Here is an 18,688-nt window from a genome sequence, read left to right as displayed (position 1 = left end):
AGTGAATGAAATACAAAACAATGCAGACCTAGGACAGATCAGTATTTGTAGCACAGTGTTTTTTCAAAAGCTCTTTCGACATCAAATTATAGCTTTACAGAACATATATTCACATAAATATATATATAAATATATATATATTCACACACACATTCTCATGGGATCTAAAAGCACAGAACTTGACAAAACTCTACAAGCCAAGGGAAGATCCCCTTGATTCACTGGCATGACTCCTGTGCTCACCCCCCCAGAGAGGAACAGCAAAAGCAGCATTTGAGGCATTCCCAGTTCCCTCGTTACCTGCAGGAGGTTTGTCCTGATGCGCTTGTCCGTGCACTGCTTGGCCACCTCCTTGGCGAGCCGCGTGACCTCGTCCGACGCCTTGGCGATGTCCTTGGCGCACTGGATGAGGGCACGCTTGTTGCCGCTGCCGCCTCTGACCAGGCGCGACATCTCGGCCATGAGCAGCGCCATGCGCTTCGCCGCCGCGATGATGTCGTTCCCCTGCACGGAACAACACGGTCACTGCTCCTGCCAGGACGCTGGCAAGCCACCGCTCAGCAGCAGTGAACGCTTGGGTAGGAACACTCTGAAGGAGTTAAGGATGGAAGAACCATTTGTGAACACGGAAGAGGTTTCTTCAAGGAACAGGGAAGATCTGTACTAAGTACATGTTTCTGACTTTTTTTTTCTTAACACTCAGGAAAAAAGCTCACTTTGAAACTGAAAAAGAAGTTGTAAAGTGTTAGTTTGTCCATGGAATGAGTTACTGCTCTGCTGATTAGATTTTAAAATAAAGCATGTTATTAGCATTTGAAATTCCAGTCTTCCCCCCAAAAAAGACTTCTTTTAAAGTTAAAAAAAAAAATGTGCTAAATAACCTGTTAAACCAGTTGTAGTCATAACAGTTGAGCATGAAATTTTCAGTGGCATCTGAAACTGAAGTTGTTAAAGCATTAGCTATGCTACTAATAATGTTAAAGGATAAATGGAAGAGAATACAAAACTTTTGTCACCAGTAATGTGGAAATGAGATGCAACTTTTACTTTTTTGAAGTTACTCCTTGAAAATAAACCTTTTTTTGATACAATCTCTCCATTTAAAATAAAGCTTCCAGGAGAGAAGAACATGGTAGTTCAAAAGATAATCTAGTGATGTTTCTTAGAATGAAATCAAGATGTTTTTTGTACATCAAAAATTACAGTCACAGAAATACATCTGAGAAATATTTGAAATGTGAATTAATTGTGACCAAGGCAAACCCATTTCTTATACACTGTTCCAAAGAGAAACCTAGTTCAAGGGAAAGCAGACCTAGCTGATTGTTAGTAGTCTGTTAGTATATTTAGTATATTTATATTATTCCCTTTAGAAAGTTGTTAGTCAAAAGAGAACTCTTTGGTGCCTTGCAGCATTCCTATTGTGTGGATGAAATATTAGCGGAGTGAGTTTAAGTATTACCACACACTTTCCCTGGAATAATCCCACAGATGACGACCAATGAAGTTCAGAGCAAAGAGTACACAGTGAGAACCCAGCTGAGCCAAGGTCTCCTCTATGCTGTGCACACACTTTTGTGACTCACTAGGAGCAAGTTCAAGAACATATCCCAGGCATTTTACAGATACAGTGACACAAACAGCTGAACTATTCGTTACCGTGACCTATTAGCTAAACAGTTTGCTACTATAACCAGTTAGGATATAAATGACATAACACAAAGCTTTTCCATGTTTTCACGTAGAAGGATCAGTGTCTAACAAGTTATCCAAGCACCAGAATCTGAAAAGGACAAGAACATTTTTAAAGCCCTTTTTATTAAAATGGTTTAGTATAACTCTCTACATAAGTATACACACACACACACATATGCACACACCCCTAACTTTTGTTTATGGGACACCAACCTTATTTTTTGCAGCATGCTACGAAAAGTGCCCAGTCTTGCAAACATTTTGTGCTTAGACAGAAGACAGGCTACTCGTGAACGTCTGAACCTCATGTTAGATTTCCACTGGTTTCATATAGACAGGATCTCAATTCAGCAGCTAATAGCATTCAGTGCAGCTTCTTCAGAAACGAATTCTCTCAAGACCAGCATTTGCAATACAGCCCAGTGCAAGCCAGCAGTCAGGCAGTCTCTTCCATAAACACTGCCATACAAAGCCATTCCTTGTTGGAAGGGATGTTAATTGACGGCATCAATTGAGGCCAAGCACAACAGACACCTTAAATGACTTCTTGAATTCTGTATACTCTGCTGTATCCGGAAGTCATTAAGAAACCATTAACCATGGCTTCCCAGGTAGCCCACATGAACGGAAAAAGGAACCGAAGGGGCAGAAGACAATCCCTATTACAATTTGAAAACTGCCATAACAAAGAAGACCAGGCAGATGCAAAGGGAGAGGAAGTCTTTGAATATTAATAAGTGACCCCAATCAAGCTTCAATCCGGCACTGACAAACAGATCTAGCAAACTCGTGAAGCCACTCTCAGTCCTTAAAATGAAGTGCAGATACACTTATTCATTCAGGATGGTGGGGCCCAGCAGGGATCAAGAGTGATGCAAATGTGTCAGCGTTCCAAGTGGCCGGATGCACGCGGATCAGTCCCCGGGGACTCAGGAGTACCTTACTAGACCACTTGGTTGCTTCCCGATGTAGAGACTGAGCAGCAGCCAGAATGGGCTGGTTAACGGGCTGATTGGTTGGCATTAACAGCAGCTCAGGCTCGTAATCATCTTCAATGTCATAGGGGAGAGTGAATTCAACATCTGCATCATCCTCCTCATCTATATCTACACCAGCCTCAGCCGCTTCATTAATCACAGTCACATCAGGCTTTGCAGGTGGCAGCAAGGGTGGAGAAACGGGACAGTTAGTACAAGAAGCAGAATTTGGTAGAAGAGCACAAACTGAGCAGTTTTAGTGACCAAAACATCCTCTTGGCCTCTCAGGATCTGAGAAGGCAGCTCTAGGATCAGGTCAAGGGGAGGAGGGGAAGGAATATAGCAGAAAGAAACAGTTCACCTGTTAACCAAAGTTATGAAAAATATTAAGAAGTTACAATTCAAATATGCAGCAGCATTTTCCATCTGAGCATTCAGCTCATACAGAGACTGACCCACAGAACAACATTTTACTACCAAGCCAACAATGAAATGAATGGATTTTCTGTCTCAATGGAAGCCGTTCTGACTGCACAGGAGCAGGCACAGCAGCTGATGACTGTGTTATTTGTGCAGATACAAAGCTTTGTTTGGAAGCCCATTCATGTATGTGATAAGAGCAGATAGCAGGAGCACAGAAAAACCACTGACACTGCTGTAGAGTAACAAAAAGAGATGGGATGGGAGACGCTATAGAAGCGAGTACTGAGGTACCACACAGAACACGTAAAAGAGCAACACCAGGTTGGAAAAAGAAGAGGTGATGCTGAATGCCATGAATACTGTGAATTACAGTTCTTAAAGAAGACTGAAATGGAATTAATTAAAAAGGAGGATTATGAAATATATGATATTGTTTTGCCACAATATGTTGTATCTGTTACCTTCAAAACAAAAAAAAAAAAGAGGGTTCAAGCAAATAAATTTTGTTAGAGAAGATCTCAAGGAAGAGGTAAGAGGTATAACAATACAGGCATTAATAAGACAGCAACATTTCAATACAGAAATAGTCTACAAGTTTAATAACTATTTGTTCAACTAAAGCCAAGTGTGATAAAAGTAAAGGTACCCTTACCAAAAACTCTGCATTTGCAACTGTGTTTTGCTTAAGATACAGCATTTTATAGAAAAAAACCCCATCTATGTCAACAACATCATACAGGAATTTTGGAAGTTGTAACACTTGTAAGGCCAAATCATCTCACCTTCAAAGGCAGCTTTTATTTAAGTCTTAATCTAATGAAAAGTATCCAAATATCCCTCATTTTCTGATTATCCAAATGAGGGGGAAGCTAAAGCAATAGACATTGTTCAGCTGGTGCTCCATGAGAAAAATGGAGTACATGAAAGCCCAGAAGCCACTCAGTGAAGAGGAGCTTTTGTAAAGAAGGAGAAAAATCAGATTTTCATTCTTACAAGAATGAACAATGTTACACCATTTTTCAAAGACTAAGTACTTGTTCACCCACCCCCCCACTTTCCTACAGGTGAAGTACCAGTAGACTAAAGTGATTCTGCAAAAAGGCAAAAGACAGTTGACACACAGTCTGTTGTGACTTCATATGAGCAAGACCTTATAGTTCTGTTTTTCCAGATCTAATCCATATTGCTCAGTAGCACTGTCCATCAATCTCTCTTCCAGCCAATCAGGTGAGTTCAGAGACTACAGAAGTGTTTTTAAAACAACTTCTCCCAACACATACTGTGAGAATAACTAAACTCCTACTGCTAAAGAAGAATTAGAAGGACAATTGCCAGGCTAACTTTCTTGGTCTCAAATTAAAGAAGCAGCAATGAACAGAGTGTTTTATAATCTAAAGTTTCTGAGCTTGGAGCTCTTTCATAATCAGCAAGGAGTTTTAAGGACTGGTGCTTGGCTTTGCACTATTTAATTTAGAATGCATATAGTGTATATATGGTAAAGGCATTTTATTACCTACTCTCTATTGTTACGTTACCAGTTCTGGGATTTCAACATCAAAACACTTTTAGGAAACTGAAATTAAGGCTTTTAGCCTTAAAATTACCTTCTGAGATCACTAATACATTCCAGTACTGTCCCTTTAGTAATATAAAAATGTGTTTGGGATATCCGGAAGTATGGGGAAAATAGAGCTTCTGATCTTGCATAAGAGACACCCAAACTGATTTGCAGAAACTTTTGTGTTTTATCTGTACTTCCAAAACAGATGTTCCTTTAGCCCATAGCACTAAAGTTGATTCTGTAAGCTATTCAAGTCTGTCTCCTTACCACCTAATTTAGTGCAGAGAAAGGGTAAGATTTTAAAAGCCAAATTGTGACCCTTTAATTTACACTTGCAGAAGCCTAAATCTCTGAAGTTCTTACTCAGCACTCAGCTTCTGCCAGAGGAAAAATGTAGCTCTTGGGGAAGAGAAGGAGGAGATGAGAGAAAAGCAAAACAAAGCGATGTTAGCATTTACAAGACTGACAAATTCACAGTTCTTCATCACAGCACTGAAATGGGAAGGAAATTCAGGATTTCAGCCTTAATAGGGAATGTGACTCACTCCAAAAAAGAATGAGACCAGGCCACCTATATGTGGTCATTCTTCCCATCATAAATGCATCACATTAACTGCAAAGTACCTTGCAGCTTCTTCCAGAATAAAGACAAACCAGCTCATGATCCCTGCAGCTGGTATCTGCAACATCCATACTGATTTTTCCATACAGACTTTTCAAAGTCACTTAAATATAGCAATCAGCTTGTCAGCCTGCACAGGCATAAGTATTAGTTACTCTCTAGGCAATACCAACACCAAGGATCACAAACAGCTTAGCATACAGGGCATATTTGTGTCCCCAGGGGTATGTTAATAAAGCATTCTAGCAATTCTAAGCGTTAGAACAGTTGACCCTAGTTCACTCTGAACTTGAGCAGTGCTTTTACTATTTAGTCTATGAAAGACACTGTCATAAGAAAAAACACTCTGATCCTGAAAATAAAAATAAAAGAGAATCCTTTTAGCACAAAACACTTACAACAACTTCTTACCTTGCTAGACCATTTCCGGGCTTCATCATGCAACTGTCTAGCAGCCATCATCATGGGTTGATTGATTGCTTCTCCTGCTTTTTGCTCTGGGAACTCTTCATCCTTTTCTTCAGGTGGTGGTGGTCTGGGCGGGGGGACCTCACCTTCTGGCAGCGGTGGTTTTGGAGGAGCGAGCTCGTCCGTCAGCTAGGGAAGGCAAACATCAGTGCAATGAAAGAGCAAAGATTGAGTAAAGGGTGGTGTCATGGCAAGACATGACTGTATGACCTCAGGTCTTTTTCCAGTTTTTCAAGTGCATCCTGTTAAAGAAAATACCACGTTTTAATCTTTCCTTTTGAATGCTGGACTGGTATTTTTTAGACTTGAGGCTACTTGTATGCATGGCCAGCCAGACAATACCTTTTATTTCTAATGAATAGTAATATACTTAAGTAATTTCAGTCCACACATCAATGACAACTGCGTATTTTATTACAAACTAGCTGCACTTACATGAAGGTGCTCAAGGTCAGGAGGAGGAGGAGGAAAATCTGGTTCCTGAGGCTGGAAGGCTTCTCTGACTTTGGCCACAGCTCCCAGAATTTTGTATCCAGAATCCAAGAAACGCTTCTGCAAACCTAAACAAAAATTTCATTACTAGTTTAACACCAACTTAATAGAATCGGTAATGTTTAGAATACTACCCCCAAAAATTACTTCTATAATGTACTGTGCCAAGTACACTTATATTTGTGTTTAAAAACTACCAAATTGTTTACAGTGGATTTGCATGAATTGAATTGAAATATTAGTGTCATCTGCAACATGCATAAAATAAAGCCTTGGCTGAGTAATAATCACTATCAATAGCCAAAGTAATTCCCTGAACAACTTTTAGAGTAAAAAAAAATTGTGTAATTTTTTTAATATAAAGTAATACTACTTAAAACTAGGAACAAATGCTTCTAATTAAGGATATGAAATGGCATATCATACTAGAATGCTTTTTCTTTGAATATGCTAAAGGCCTCTGATTGCATTTTAGAACAGCAGGATGCAGCAGTTAATGGTGTGAGCTTGATTTCATCATTCTGAGATGTAAGTGTACACAGTATTTACATAAAAGGAGATATCCAGCTGTATAAGAAAAAATGAGCACTACTTTACATCATCTCTCGTCAGTAAAAGGCACATTTTAAATTAGCTGACTGAATCCTTACCAGGATCAGAAATGTTGCCTGCCACAGCTTTAGCATCCATTACCATGGGTGATATAGTTTTGCTCAGCTCATCAGAGGCTGCTTTAACAGCCTCCCGAAATTTAGGGTCTTCTGAGTTTTCCACCTCCCGTTTTGCGACCAGCAGGATACGGTTTGCTCGTCTGGCAATGCTGGTGGCACCAGCTACCAGCATCTGAGGTTGCATGTTGGCCATTGCAACTTTACATTTATCCAGGTCCTTCTTAATAGCCTCTTCTGATGCATCCAACAGAGATTTAGTATCAATGGCTTCATCCACCAACCCTAGAATAAAAGTTAAACACATTAATATTCTAGTTTCATCTGTGGAAAGGGATATTTGGTATTCCAAAGATAGTTCAAAACCAGAAAAGTAAGTATTTTAAAACTGGGGTGTGAGAAGAGCAGAGAAGTGCATGGAAATCAGCCCAAATGTACTACTGCAGTTTAATTTCTGATTGTTGTACCTCTGCGACAGTAATCATGCTGAAGCTTGTTAATGACACCCCAAGCTCCTACTCCTCTACCATGGAATGTTGTTTCACTCAAGAACTGTCTTACATAGTATATGCAGCAGAGATTCTTTCTTCACACCAAATTTCTTTAAGCATATTCAGTACTTTTTGTATTCTCCCATTCATTCCAAAGGAAATATCCTTCTGGCTGTGCTTTTTACATAGGGGTGATTCACAGTGACAAGGCAGTGAGATTTAAAATACCCAGGATTTAATTACTGGGATGAAGGAGGAGGTACTATACATTCAGCTGTTCAGCAGGTCAGTGCAAAGGATCTGCCCTTGGGAAGGACTGGAATATTTCAGTGCCTCAGCAGGATCAGCAGCTTTGTCTTATTCTCTGCATTCATTGGGCTGTTACAGTATTTTGAACATGTTTTCTTTCCTTCAGTTAATTATCTGTCCTATTTCAACATGCCAAGATTATACAGAAGAAAACCTCAAGTTGTCACAGTGATATACTGCTATAATAGCAGCTGCAATAAAAAATGATGATATTCTGATTTTCCCAAAAAAAGAACTAAAGCAGGATTTGCTCCCCTACAGCTCAGTATTAACACATAAGAAGTCAGCTATTTTGTGTATCCTCTAACATATACATATTCCTGGAGTCAGAGAGCACATTCCCACTTCTCTTAATTTATTTTTAATCAGTCATTATTTTTTGCATGTTTCATCAACCCACACAGAATGGAGAAAAATCTATACAAGCTAGTTAGCCATAGGTAGGATTGTCAACAGAAATTCCTACTTTACCTGTCATTTTTTCTACATTATCAATCCATTGGTTTTTCATGGTTTCAAAATGTTCGTAAGCAGCCTGATTTCCAGGATTTCTCAGGAGGATACGAGCTGCTGATACTACCTGCCAACAGAAGACATTTTTAATTATCAGTACACATCAACATTACACATATTCTTGAAAATGCATTTGTTTTTTCAGGACTGGATGTGTAGCTCCACATTTGAAAAACTAGTTCATTAATTCTAGAGCAACATCTAGCTCCTTGAAGATCTACCATGCTTCTGAAATTAGCTGGCACAAATACTTTCTCCTGGAACTTCAACTACCTACTAATCTATCTTACAAACAGCTCCTGAAAGTACTAAAGTGCACTATTTATCACACTACCAACATTTAGATAGAAGTTTATTTTGAAAAAAACAGAGAGCATTTTTTCTACTTACTTATTTTACCAAGCCCCAAAATCATTTTGTTTCAAGTCACAGACACTTCTATCCAAGAGCTGAAGAGTAAAACATGTCATTTGATCATTTTGTTCTACTTAGTATAATGTATACAAGTGTTTGCCATTCCCATTTTAAGAGTGTCAGCACTATGTTCCTTGTTGGTATTAAAATCTTTCTTCTAGAAGAGAAGCATAAGGAAAATCCCCAGAGGTCATCCCCAGCCCTTTTAACAGCTCTTCAAACCCAGCAAGCACCTGTGGGGTGAGTTCCCTTGCTGATTTCACTGTTGCCTGAATGCCCTCCACAGTGGTTTTATTGGCAGTTCCAACTGCAGCCGCTTTTTCTGCTGTAGCTCCCAGTCTAGCAGCATGGTTTTCAAAGTTTGCTGCTCTTTCATCAAACACCTAGTTGTCAGAAGAGGAAAAAAAAACATTTTAAAAAGCCCTACCCACCTTAACAGAATACAAAATTTCTTTCAAGTGTCAGAGACACCTTCATAACATCCCTACTTAATTCATCCTGAGAGAATGCAAAAGGACACAAAAGCTTTGAAGGCATTTGATTTTTTTAATCTTTACATTACCAGACTTGCTTCTTTACTTACTCAGTGGGACAACTAAGGAGATATATACACACTTTATAGTTTCAAGGTATGAAGTTCAGTAATTCCTGATGACTACTGCTGCAAGAAATACTCTATTAAAACTATTTTAGCTCAGAGATTTATCTTCAAACCCATAATCCAAAAGTAACTATATTAGAAAGATAAATAAGGGGGTTCACCCCAAAAATTCACACTGGAAAAAAATTACCTCCTTTCACAGTCCTTAGATATTCAAGGAACAGAACACTTGGACAAAAAGCTATCCTGCCATAAAGCTGAATTCTCCAAGGCCTTGGGAATTATTTTGATCATGTAGCCAAAAGCCAAAGTAGCCAAACAGAACTTCCAGACACTGCATTTTAGGTACTTCATTTGCAGCCAGTGGCTTTGAAGTACAGGAAACAATATCCAGCAAGAGAAAACGGTAATCTGTTGATGAATTCTGGCATGAATTTGACCATTGTAATCAGCTTATGTAATGCTGAGATATAAAAAACTACCAACTAGTGTGTCAGTGGTTTTTGCACAAGAATTTTTAGCCCACTGAAGGCCATGTGGTACCAACAACACAGGGAGACATTTTTGCCATTTATTGAATGTTATTACTGTTACCACTGTTTCCAGGGTTATACAATTCACAGTCTCCAGGAGTCCAGAGAGATTTGCATAGTAAACATTATGTAGCCAGAATTAGTAAGCATCACAAACTTAAAATAAAAAAATACCAATTCATTTTTCAGAACACTGATTTATTTTTCAAAATACCAATTCAGGTAAAATTAAACAACAGCTGAACCTGTACATGGAAAGAAAGTATACTTGGGTATACTTGCCTCATCTCTGTTGGGAGCATCAGAGGGAGCGGTGGCTGCTACTGCTAACAATTTAATAGGAGTTGTGGTGTCACTAAAAACATCAGAAACTTCCTGGGTCATTGCCTCTTGCATTCGTGTTTTAAGATCCTTAAAAAAGTGGAAAATTATTACCATATGATAGAAGGATATAAAGTTGTAGGGGTTCAAATCCCATAAAACCTTCTTTTACAAGAAAAATGCCCATTCCAATGGCAGACATTAAGATAGAATTACCTTAAAAGTGTGACCAATTAATCACTTTTTACATAATTTGAACTATACAAAGCTTACGTACCACTCCTTGAAGCAGCATTAGAAGCTATGAACAGCATGATTCGAGACCTTGTCCCTCAAATCTGCAATGCTAGCATACTATTTCCTTTTAAGAGAGACTTGAATTTTCCTTCCAAATTGTTCATTTGAAATTAACCCCTATGGCATGATAACAAGGCCTTTCTAGAAAATTTGCTTTAAACACCTCAGCTAAACCAATAGGTCCTTAGCTGCATTTTTGTTTTCATAGATGCCTCTCACACACAAGGCTTCCCCAGAGGAGAGAAGTGCTCCCGTGTATCATGTGCTTGCCTGCACGAGAGCAGGTGCTTACCTTCAGCGAGTCCTGGAGCTGAGCAGCGATGGCCCTGGCCTGGGGGGACTCGCCCTCCCCTCGCGCCGCCAGGTCAGCCAGCTGGGCAGAGAGCTGGTCCACGCGGTCACACTTGGCCAGCAGGTCCTGCCGGTACGGTCCCATCATGACATTGGCTAAACGGCGGCCTTCGGCAACCAGGCCCCGGATGGCCGCCTGGCCTGCAGGGGGACAGGGCACCGGCCATTAACATGCAGTGGCACAGAAACCGGGGCACCACAAAGAGCCGCACACGTATATGCACACATCCGAATTCTTGGGGTTTTCAGAACACTTGTCTAGGTGGTAGAAAAGATCTTCTGCAGTTTATCATTGAGTAATTACAGTTCAAAACCACAGAGGAATTCAACTGTCTCCAGTTTCTTTTTGCTTAATTTACCAACTCTGGCTAGAGATGCATCCTTTTTAACTAGAGTGGTCTGACAAAAATTAACCATGGCAGCTGTCAGGTACTTCTACATAACTGATCTGTTAACTCCAATAGAAAGCACTTGCAAATTCCAAGTACTGCAATTCATCCCCACATCATTAGAAGACAAGCAGCAAGAGGGAATGAAAAGACAAGTAGAAAACATAACTTAAAAAGCCAAATGCCCTCTCCAAGAATTCCAGAAGCCATAAGTAAGAAGTGTCAAGTAATCTGGATTGGAGGGGACAGTGGGGGTAGGGAACACCTTACAAAGCCTCCACAGTGTGTTGAAAGTTTTTCTGTAAAAAAATTTATTTTTAGCATGGGTAATTTCCTTCATTCACTTACAGATGCTTCCTGCTCATTCACAGGAATGTAATTCTCTATTCTTTCAAGAATACAACAGCAGTATTCTTTTAAAGGAACTCATTGTGTATTAAGTCCATCAAAGACCTACTGAAGAATAATTTTAAGATAATGCTAACCCACAAGTAATCCAAGTTAGTGATCAACCTTAAAATTACTTACGAAGTTGTCACAGCACCGGACTATCCAAGAATCACTCAGCACTGCTGCCATCTCTTGTATTCTTAACTTACTTTTCTTATGAGTATCCTGCCAAGTGCCAGCAACTCCTGAACCACATGCTCTCATCGAGAGCATACTGGGATTATCAGATCCCCTTTCTCTTTAATTATTAGCATTCTCCTCAGATAACCCAGAAACCATACAAGAAGTGATACTTTTAGGTCAGGTTTATGAGTGTTTTTCTCTTCTCTGAAGGAGCTAATTACTCAATTTTCTGAAGTAGGTATAAATTCAAATTTGAGATACAATATTTGCATAATAAGAAAAGCAAGTAGCAATCTTAAGTTTGTCTTCTCTACAGCACATGTTCTCCCATTCTTTAGGAAACAACACAAAGAGAATCATGGGCCAGCTTATTTCTATAATTTTCTTAATTCTATAATCTAAGTCATGACTTAGCTATAAATCTTCAAGTCTCCACATCAGTGAACATTCAATGCATCCTCAGGAGCAGTAGTTTCCACCACCAAAATTAGTAACAAGTTTGATTGTAAAACTGGGGGGAAAATCACAGAGAAACACTTACCTACTCCCCGATCAGCAACTGTAGGATTGTCTATCCACCTCTGAGCTTGCTCAATCTTGCCCTCCAAATGGACAGCTGCTTTAACTGGCCTAGTATTTGCTACAGCCCTGTTTGTTTTGGACTGTAAATTCTGAAGTGATGTAGCTATTTGCTTAGCCAAAGCACGAGCCTCAGGAGAGTCACCTTTCCCACTAAGCATTTAAAAAAAAAAAAAAAAAAAAAGAGTATAGTCATATAAAGATCATTTACAGATTGTCTCAAATTCAGCAGGAAGACACAATGAAAGGTACTTGGTCTTTCTAAATAAGGTTGACTTTGACACTTGAGTTGAGACTCTGAGGAGCAGTTCTCTGCTGTGGTACCTGGATATTACATATGTTCAGCACAGCACTGAGGTGGGGGAAGGCACAGTACTGCCATTGCCAGTACTGGTGTATGAACTGATTTCCCATTTCCATGGCTGTCTTACAAGCAACTGCTATCATGCCATACAGATTACAAGCAGAAAAGTAAGCAGCCACAGACCAAAGGCTATATATAAACTTGACAAAAGATAGCACATTAAGACCTACTGCAGCTAAAGCTCAATAAAAACTTGATTAAAACAACTAACTAATGGAGCAAGAGAAATATTTATTGCTGTATTGCAACCAGCCTTAGATGAAGATCGCAGTCTGTACAATAACTGTTTCTCCTCTGCCATTCTCAATCAGCCTCTTTGCAAAACTGATACAGAAATATAATTTCTGAAAATCTTATCTTTTGTATCATTTGTAGTTATGATGCCATGATGATTTTTTGCCTTTTCTTTTATACCCCTGTTATACCTTTTTATAACTTCTGTATTCTTAGTGCTTTTTGCCTACATTCTTGGACTTGTTTGTTCAGCTGAGAGATGAAACATTTTAGAAGCTTCGTAGGTAGGGGTTAGTGTGCCCCAGACCCCAAGGTCCTCTCCAGAACACATTCTGTAAACTAAGATAGAACCATCCAGGGGAAGGTTCCTTGGGGAAGGGGGGGGGCTCACTCAAGCCTCTCATTGGGGAATTTTGGATAGATATGCTAATTAGTAAGACCTGTAATGTTATACCAGATCTTTTGGGGGTGCATTGCAGTGTGCATTTCAGTGCATTAGACCTGGACATGTGCACCTAAGGATCCTTAAAATAAATATCAAGGTAAAATCCCTTTTTCCTTTCTAACAGTATTTGACTCTTGACTTTAAGACCAAGAAAAGGCATCAGTTACAGCTTAAAACACTTACAGTGATCGAAGTGGAAGATATTCCACCTTGATATTAGTAAGCTGCTTAGCAAAAAACAGTGATGACATCCATCAGTATAACCAAACTTATATTTCCCATTACCTTGTTGTTTTGACAGTACAAACAAGCTCACTTTTGGCTTCGGTTTGCTTGTCAAATATTCCATAGGCAGTAGAAAGAAAATACTTCCATGTAATATGTCTCTGGCTACCTTTTTTTAAGGAAGCTAGTGCAAGTTAGGCTTTGAGATAGAAATCACTAGGCTGAACAACTAAAAAGGGTTTATTATCATCATCAATATTCTGATCTTGCTCAGCACCGTGAACTGCACATGAAAGCCATTCAAATAAATAAACGGTGATAAAACTAATCCTTACTGTCGTCGCAGATCTGACAGCTTGGCTGTCAAAGCAGAGATTTCCCCCAAGGAACGAAGGATATCATCTCTTTCTTTAGGCTCCTCACACAGTTCTGCAACTTTCCTTGCTTCAGCCATAATTCCCCGAATATGCTCTTCTCCTTCACTGCCCCCATTAGGATCTGCAAGCCAATTCTTCATAGAAAGAAGTTGTGTACAAGTGAAGACAAAAAGTGATGTTTATTCTATACATGCTCTCACAGAGAAAGAAATACCAATTGCGCTTTCAAAATTTTATTTAATACGAAGTAGTTCTCAAAAGCAGTTTCTGTTTTGTAGGTACCATGAAATTATTCTGTTGCCTCATCGTTTTTCTGTTTTGAAAAAAACCATCAAACTAGATAAAATCTCCCCAAAGATTTTACATTCTCTCTCCCCTCAACATTTGCCAACCATAATTTAGAAGTAAAATTTAACTAGTGCCTTTAGAGACTGATATGTGGCTTTCAGAAAAAAAATGAAAACAGATGCTCTTGAGCCCAGTTGGGTATTTTCACAGAGCTCTTCCTAAAACATCCCATTACCATTTTATCTGATACATATATAATATTGATAATAATAGACATATATACACATTTAGATAAGGTGTATATATAGAAGGTTTATTATTTGATGACCATCATAATCACTACTGGGTAAGAGACAGACCACTGATGGATATTAAGAGTTACAAAAATAAAGGATCAATTCAAAGAAAATGCAGTTTCATTAACATCGTTTCACTTCTGTCATTAATACGAAGTTCTGTCATTAATACGAAGTTTAGGAACTCCACTCCTAAAACAGAGCCCAAAGAAAGGGCTCCAGTTTTATCCACAAGTAAGTCTGCTAATCTGAAACTCTTCTATTCTTTTCTTTAATCAGATTAGTTTATATGCAAATTTAGGGAGTTCCATCATTTTAATTTAATAACCTTGACATTTTTAGTAATGCCATGTCAGTTACCAAAAAAGACCATCAACTGAAGCAAAACTCACAGAATGCTGTAAATTACTGAATTTAAGATTTTTCTTTGTTAAAGCAAGTATCCCCTTTATGTTCCTATTACCAAGTAACTGTGTTTTGTTTGGAAACAACTACAGTAGTTCAGTACAACAGCTCTGACAGTAGTAATGTCATCATGTTCTAAAGTATTTATTAACCACTAGTGGTACCTGAGCAGCATCAATCTTCTTAGCAATTGCCTGCTTAGAGTTGGTCATGGCCTCCAGCTTGCGAGCTGCATTCTCCACTTTGGCAGTGAGCAAGTCCAGCCCCTGGGACACCTGCTGGGCTTTCTGCATAGCCATGGGTGTAGCACCCTGTCCTCTGCCCAAGACAAGAAGAGCACCACAGATTCAGCTCAGGATTGACAAAAGCTATTTTCTAGTGAAGAGGCAACAAAATCTGTTTATGAGTATTCCCAGCAATTGTTGCAAGAGATACAGTATGTAATCAGATTTTGTTTTCTCCCTAAGGAAACAAAAACTGAGGAACAGAAGAGATAAAAACTAAGAGCATATTTTCCCTATTCCAGAATGTGACACTTAGCATTCTCAGAAGAATAAATATTTTTCAGTGTCACAAAGTAAGGCTATTTAAGGATACTGTTCCATTAAAGTACCCAAGACAAGGCCTCTTCTCTCCTAATTTATAGACTGTTGCAGAGTCAGAATCTGCAGGAGTGAAAGCCTCACCTCATCTAAGTGAGGACTGCAAGTCAATAAAAAAAAATAAAATAAAATGTCTTAGCTGCCTTAATCACGTGACACACAAAGTTCAGCAGAATTTGTCAATGTAGGATAAACAACAACCACCATATGTGGTCTAACATCCCAAAAAACACCTAAAAAGTAGCATATGTATGTATCTTACAGTAATTGGGGTATATCCTCTTTGGAGAACAGACTTAACAGGAGAGTTTAAAATTTCGTTTCTGCCTAATTTGGAGGAAGGCTATGTGTTTGACAGCAAGCAAATTCGGAATTATCTACCTGAGCAATTCTGATCATCATGTTATGCAATTAACATTTCTCTTCTTAAAACATATTCTTCTTATCAAAAAAGAAGAGATTGAAGTAAAAAAGGTAAAATACAGTTCTGGCCTGCTCTCCTACAGGTTAGGAAGTGACAATTGCAAGTTAAGGAGAAACATTTTAACAGCATTGGAGAAGTGTCCATCCCAAGTAAGAGCTTTACCTAGCCCGGAGGTCAGCCAGCTGATCGGTCATCTGCCCCAGGGTTTTGCACGTGCCCAGAATCTCTCTGCGCTCTTTGCCTGCACACAGCTCTCCTGCTTTGCCAGCTTCATCGAGGATCTGCCTTATGGCCTGCTCACCAGCATCCCCTGAGATGCAGGGTCAGTTAGTACAGCAACAAAGACATTCCTTGACATGTGTAAGAAATCTCCTGGTATCCCCATGTCACAACATATGAACTGCATTCATTTCAGTCATGAAAGTACATTTATCAAAAACTGAGACATACACCAAAAAACAACAATTCACTCCAACTTTTCCAACTGTAGTAGTTTGGCTTTGATTGCACAGGAAGTTCATCATGATAAAGCCTTTCAACATTCAAACGGAACAGGCCTCTACCAAATTTTATTTGCTTGAAAGATACATACAAAGGTAAACAAACCCCTTATATAAGTAAAGGTGATTGTAATTAAGAGTATTTATGGCAGATTTTAATATTAGAAATTTTATGTCAAGACTGAAAGAAAAACACTTAAAGAGACTCTGTTAGGTAAATCTCAAGTTATAAAAATTTGAAAATACAACAGAAGAGATTTTAAATATTAGCCACAGCTGCAATTAAGTACTGTTCAATTAAATTCCTATGTTTTTGGGCTTACTGCTGGAATGCAAATTAAGAGCATGTATGTCCTACAGAATATATATCTTTTAGACCACTGAGAAGCAGCAAAGCTTTCTAGGTCATTAGACACAACCTGTTCAATACCCGATATCTAAAGAAAGGAATGAATACAGGCTCCTTCAGAATGATCCACTATGTAAGGGTTATTAATGCTTAAAGACAATTTTGTCTTAAACAACAGAAATAATAAGGCCTTCAAAAATCAAAATACTTTATGCTGCCATTTTTGTTTAAATATTACCTGGAGGTGCATTTGGATCTCTCAGCCAGCCTTTTGCCTGATTCATCTTTGAATCTATCAAGGCTAAAGCTCTCTTCATGGCTTCAGTGTCCTTTACAAAAGAGAAACAAGCAAAATTATTCTCAAAACAAAAAATCGAAGCACAAGCAATCAATGCAACCCAAGCTGATAGAAGTTCTATAAAGCAGAGTCTACTTATAAAAACACATTCGTATAAGCAGTTCAAAACCCACTTTCAAACTAGCAGGTCATAATTGCTTCTTTCCAGTTAGAACAAACATTTTCATTTCACTCAAAATGCAAAAACTATGCATGCAATTTTAGTGATTTTTCTATTTCTTCATTTACTAGTGCTTTAATTTCTAAAGTTGGAGCTCTAAGCACACATCTTGGAGTTAGTTCCATTTTACATCATGGCACATAGAAAAGTTGTAATGTAACTGGAGTAAACTCTCCAGAGATGGAAATTTCCCAGTGAATTTTACTACTTATTCAGGGTAAGAGGCTGCACATCTGCATTTTTCACCTGCTCTGCTGCTTAAAATCAAACAGTTACTGTTTACAGAAAAATAAGACTAACAGCTAATTTCTGAAAGTCTCAGATATGGAGTTGAATGTCTTTAGAGATAAACACACATATTTACATGTGACTGTTTAAAACCATGAACTCCTCTGCCAGAGGCATCAAAGAAGCTGTTTTACTAGTATGCCACTACTATCCAACACCTCTGGCTGCAGGAGAAACAACCTCCCAATTCTGATTTCTCTGCACACCGTTCATTGTTCATGTGCCGTCTCTCCACTAGAGGCCACGAGTTTTCCACCTTACATAAACGGCAGGACAGTGAAAACAGTAACAAGTACCTACATAAAAAGTTGTGGAAAAGCCAAAATAGCTTTTTATCATGGAAATTATTTGAAATGCATCTAACATCCCATGATTGGTATATAGATGATAAAAACAAGCCTGGCTCTCACGCTGTCATCTGAATCAGACTGCCCACATCCAACCTTTTGAATAGGAGCTTACTACCATCAGTGGTCAGTATCTGCTACAGCATGTGCTGTCCTCACAACACTAAAGAAACCCCACATTTTTGTGGAGTTGCTCATTCTGCATGTTTAGTCTCAAAGATACAATGCTGAATATTCTGGCATTTTTATTCAGGCATGTTGGTCTGTCAGCTATTCATAAGGTGCTAGAATACAATTCAGCAATCAATTTTCTAAAATGCCATGTGTCACTGTTGAGTATTTTTAAAGGTTCTTGAATCACAGCCTGAGAGAGAGTACCGAAAGCAGAATTATTTTCACCTGGCTGACTCAATCTCAAATCTAGAAACTGCATCTCAGATCTTAGTCAGGACCTGTTTAAAAAAACGTCCAAAACATAGGACATGCAGCTAGGGGTGGGAGATGGGCTCATTATTTTAAAAGTCATCTTCTCTATAGCTTGAGAATTGTGCGTTTAATGTATGATAAGAGACAAGTAAATATTAATGGAATTTTTCGAATGTATATCTAAATCTTACTACCTATGAAAGTAGGTGTTACTGTTTTCTGTTGTTTATATCAGGCTGAAGCCACTTTAGTTTGAAATGAATGGTCTAATTCAGGCCTGTCTACCCAGAAATAATTTGAAACAACTAAATGAATTTTTAAAA

The 18,688-nt window shown here is 38.7% G+C and overlaps 1 protein-coding gene across 3 annotated transcripts in view; it reads right to left on the bottom strand.

Moving 5' to 3' along the window:
• VCL (vinculin) overlaps window positions 1–18,688 on the bottom strand; it is a 63,210-nt gene that overhangs the window by 3,740 nt on the left and 40,782 nt on the right. The window contains exons 7-20 of one of the 3 annotated variants that reach the window (XM_032115566.1): window positions 17,025–17,115; window positions 16,100–16,247; window positions 15,076–15,229; window positions 13,881–14,056; window positions 12,240–12,430; window positions 10,678–10,877; window positions 10,050–10,178; window positions 8,867–9,016; window positions 8,178–8,286; window positions 6,889–7,191; window positions 6,182–6,306; window positions 5,690–5,875; window positions 2,635–2,844; window positions 301–504 (exon numbers count right to left, since the gene is read on the bottom strand). In XM_032115566.1, coding sequence (XP_031971457.1) covers window positions 301–504; window positions 2,635–2,844; window positions 5,690–5,875; window positions 6,182–6,306; window positions 6,889–7,191; window positions 8,178–8,286; window positions 8,867–9,016; window positions 10,050–10,178; window positions 10,678–10,877; window positions 12,240–12,430; window positions 13,881–14,056; window positions 15,076–15,229; window positions 16,100–16,247; window positions 17,025–17,115 — 2,376 coding nt within the window. Of the gene's footprint in view, window positions 1–300; window positions 505–1,022; window positions 1,784–2,634; window positions 2,845–5,689; window positions 5,876–6,181; window positions 6,307–6,888; window positions 7,192–8,177; window positions 8,287–8,866; window positions 9,017–10,049; window positions 10,179–10,677; window positions 10,878–12,239; window positions 12,431–13,880; window positions 14,057–15,075; window positions 15,230–16,099; window positions 16,248–17,024; window positions 17,116–18,688 lie in introns of those variants that run through there. The other 2 variants (XM_032115568.1, XM_032115567.1) reach the window with 2 other exon arrangements.

Source organism: Corvus moneduloides, chromosome 8 (assembly GCF_009650955.1).
Source record: "Corvus moneduloides isolate bCorMon1 chromosome 8, bCorMon1.pri, whole genome shotgun sequence".
NCBI classification, from domain to species: Eukaryota; Metazoa; Chordata; class Aves; order Passeriformes; family Corvidae; genus Corvus; species Corvus moneduloides.
Note: the sequence above shows the minus strand (reverse complement) of the source record. Positions and strands in the feature narration are given on the sequence as shown.